Below are 3,838 nucleotides of genomic sequence, written 5' to 3' on the forward strand. Positions count from 1 at the left end.
AAACTAATATTATATAAAGTTTTATATTGAATATTAAGTTAACCTTCTAATTTAAACTAATAATAGATATATATTTCAATCACATTTGAGTTCATTCGGGCTCGACGAACATCTTCAAAATCTTAACGATGGTATTTGAGTCAGTTTACTTGAGTGTATTTTTTTTTCCAAACGTTTGAGCGCACCTTGATTAATCAATTAATTAGCTGACTTTTTCAATCAGCAGCCAACATAGATATTACACAACTTTGAATACCAAGCCCCTAGACAGATAGAAACTATCGTAATTTCATATGATATCTTTTCGATTCAAATTCTAGTTTCCAAGTTTATTACTTCGATCTAAAATAAGCAATTTCTTTAACATTATTAAATAAAAACATTAAAGTTTAAAAGAGAAAAAAAGAAAAGTATTTTTATTCTTTCCCGCCATTTCTCTCTTACACCTTCCCCTTGTCCTCACCGCCGCTTCTCCCTTTCCTTTACCCCCCCCCCCCTCTTCCCCTCTTTCTACTTTTCCACCGCCGACTGCGATTACTCATTTCTCTTCTCGACGGCCGGAACTCTCCCATTTTCCGGCGAAATCCTAGTCCTCCAGCTACCCTCTCCCTCTCGGCTCTCGCAGCACCATCGGGGTAATATAGCTCATTCAATTTTTGAGATTTAGAATATGAAGTTTTTATTCAAATGCTGAATTAGTTTTTAATTTATATAAGAGTACTGATTATTTCTTAATTTATAGTAGTTATCAAGTGTTCTGGCAATCTGTTTCATCAGATATACTGATTTTAGATCTAACAATTAATTGGCAAAGGCCCAATTTTCACTAATGCAAGCTCTAACGGGTGATATGTTTTTGTGATATTTGTAATCATACTCAAGTTTATACTTTGCTTTAGGTTGTCATAATTATCAACTTGTTTGCTAGATCCATTTGTCTATTTAAATCGAGAAGATGATTAACCCGAATTGAAGCATCAAATCGACCAAATGTATATCCTATCTGGATCATGCAATAGAAAAGACAACATGTCTATATTCGAAGCAGTGTTCTCCGCCTACGTTCAAAGGAACGTAGTTGTTCCGAGCAAAAAGCTAATTCGATTCGACCAAGTTTAATTATACACTTTTGTTTTCTTTTTGGTGTAGAGAGGAACTTGTAAATGAAGCAGAATCAATACTAGGGCTCTTAGAATCCCTACAAGACTAGAAAGGGATTCTTCTCTAGTTTTTTGTTCACTTCTACATATTCGAGCACTTTCTTGGTGCTGCATCTATATATATTTACCTTCTCTCAAAAATTGACATGGTATTTCTTGTATAGTCTATATGTTGCGGAGCTTCTAGTTTTCTTCTGCTTATATCATAACACTAAAAGCCACACTCCAGGATTCTTTGTGGAGATAAATTGATTTTCCAGTTAAGAGCTTTATACTGATTGCAGGAATTTTGGATATCTTAATTGCTCTTTGCTTACCATATACTTTATATTTACTTATCAGTATATATATCTTCTTCATTCTCTTCTTTCATTTTGCACTTTGAACTGATTTTCCTTTTCTTCAATTTCGGAACACTCAGATTTTGCTAACATCTGTAGGCTTTCTTGCAAAGGTAATTGGACAAATTATAGCTGGTGATAAAGCAATTGTCTACATTCCTATAGAAGCTTCCAATGGCAGAAACCCCAAAGAAGAAAGCCAAACAATCCCTTAACACAACCCCCATTAAGCAACACAAGCAACTGCCCTTTTCTAATTTATCTCCTTTATACCCTATTATCCCTCCAACCCCACAAACCCTAGACCCCACCCCTCGCCGCCGCTCCCTCCGCCTTACCTCCACCCCTCAAACCCCACCACCGCCACTACCTTCGCCTCCATCTTCTGCCCGCTTCCGTAAATCTCTCAACTTCACTCCCAAAAGTGCCACAGATTCAGCAAGAAGAAAATCAAAGCTCACTGTTTCAACCCCCATTTCGACACCGGGACCCACTGAATCGAAGAGGAAAAGGAAATCTTCAGAGAACAAGAATGTGGCTGTTGAAAAAAGAAGCGGTTTAAGGGGTTGTAAGAAGAGGGTGTATTATAAAAAGGTGGTTTATGATGGGGGAGAGTTTGCTGTGGGGGATGATGTGTATGTGAAGAGAAGAGAAGATGCGAGTTCGGATAGTGAGGATCCCGAAGTGGAGGAATGTAGGATTTGTTATAGGCCAGCAGGGAGGGTGATTATGGTTGAATGTGATGAATGCTTAGGAGGGTTTCATTTGAAGTGCTTGAAGCCACCACTGAAAAAGGTTCCTGAAGGGGATTGGATTTGTGTGTATTGTGAGGCAAAAAAAGTAGGGAAAATGGTGGAAATGCCCGCACCACCCAAGGGAAAGAAACGGGTAAGGACTGCCAAGGAGAAGTTACTTGACAGTGATCTATGGGCGGCTCGTATCGTCAGGTATATGAACTTCTTATTTCCTAAGTTAATTATAGGAACTTTTTATGGTTTTGTTTAATTTTGCATATCAATAGTCGTGATGTTTGGTTAATTCTGATATCAATGTCATAGCATATGGAAAGAAGTGGATGGTACCTATTGGTTTCGGGCACATTGGTATATTATTCCCGAGGAAACGTCTGCAGGAAGACAGCCACATAACTTAAGGAGAGAACTCTATCGGACTAATGATTTTGCTGATGTTGAGGTAACATTATGCTATTCTGTTTTCTGTTGTACAATGTAATAATTTTTACTTTGGAAGTTATATGCCACCTATTTTGCTGCTTTTGAGGATTGTAAGTTTTGTTAAGGAAGAATATTGTCATTACTTATAGATCAGTTCAATTGATTGATAACTTCCCAAAAGCAAAAGATAGGTGGACATGAATGTTTTAATCTATTATTAAGTATTGTTTTTGATAGAGTTCTTAAAAATGAAAGATTACAAGTGGTAAGCTTGCCTTTGGGTTCTGGATGTTATAACGGATCTAGAGGATAAGACTCACCCCGATGCAAAGAAGCCCAAAGCTTCAATTTCTCTGTTTCATGGCAGTCTGATATTGGCTGGTTATATTAATGAGTAATTGACCATTACATCTGTTAATGAAGGCCTACTATTCTGTTTGCAGATGGAATCTGTCATCAGGCATTGCTATGTTAAGAATCCAAAAGAATTTGAGAAGGCGAGAAATGATGGAGATGATGTTTTCCTCTGTGAATATGAGTATGACATTCACTGGCATAGTTTCAAGCGCATTGCTGAGATTGAAGATAATGATGTGGTATGTCCTAAAAAAATTTGATGATGTTTTGTGGAGCCTTTGTTTATATGTGATGGAAGATTTTGGAACTAAGAAGCTGTCTCCTCATTTGGTAGGACAAGGAAGAAGCTGAGAAAGATGAGGACTGGAACTCTTGTGAAGATCCAGATTCTGACGTGGATGATGAAGTAGAGTATGAAGAGGAAAACCGAAGTAATCCATTAACCAGACCATCTCCAGCTCATCCGTTGGCTGCGGTATACAAATTGTCCTTTGTCAGATTCCTACTCTTCTTCATGTTGCTTAAAGCAGAAGCTAAACAGTTTTTCTACAAATGCAGAATTCAAGAAAGGGACGCTTTTTTGGACTACAAAAGATAGGTGCAAAGAAGATACCAGAACATGTGAGATCTCACAAGCTTACTGAACTTGAGAAAGCAAAAGGAACTCTTTTACTGGCAACTTTGCCCAAGTCTCTACCTTGTAGGACTAAGTATGTCTTTCCCGAGGTGCAATCTTTATGCAATTTGCTCCATATTTATCTGACAAACAAGTGCTGTTTTTTTTTTTTTTTTTTTTTTTTTTTTT

General features: G+C 37.4%; 1 protein-coding gene across 2 annotated transcripts in view; it reads left to right on the plus strand.

Annotated features, from left to right (window-relative positions):
* Positions 1 to 472: 472 nt before the first annotated feature.
* Positions 473 to 3,838, plus strand: part of LOC109221088 (origin of replication complex subunit 1A-like) — a gene marked incomplete at its 3' end in the record, with an annotated part of 7,849 nt that continues 4,483 nt past the window's right edge. Inside the window, 6 exon segments of one of the 2 annotated variants that reach the window (XM_019385548.1) lie at positions 473 to 635; positions 1,601 to 2,448; positions 2,560 to 2,695; positions 3,120 to 3,272; positions 3,368 to 3,508; positions 3,592 to 3,743. In XM_019385548.1, coding sequence (XP_019241093.1) covers positions 1,676 to 2,448; positions 2,560 to 2,695; positions 3,120 to 3,272; positions 3,368 to 3,508; positions 3,592 to 3,743 — 1,355 coding nt within the window. 2 annotated transcript variants of the gene reach the window in all.

This window comes from Nicotiana attenuata, unplaced genomic scaffold (assembly GCF_001879085.1).
Source record: "Nicotiana attenuata strain UT unplaced genomic scaffold, NIATTr2, whole genome shotgun sequence".
NCBI lineage: Eukaryota > Viridiplantae > Streptophyta > Magnoliopsida > Solanales > Solanaceae > Nicotiana > Nicotiana attenuata.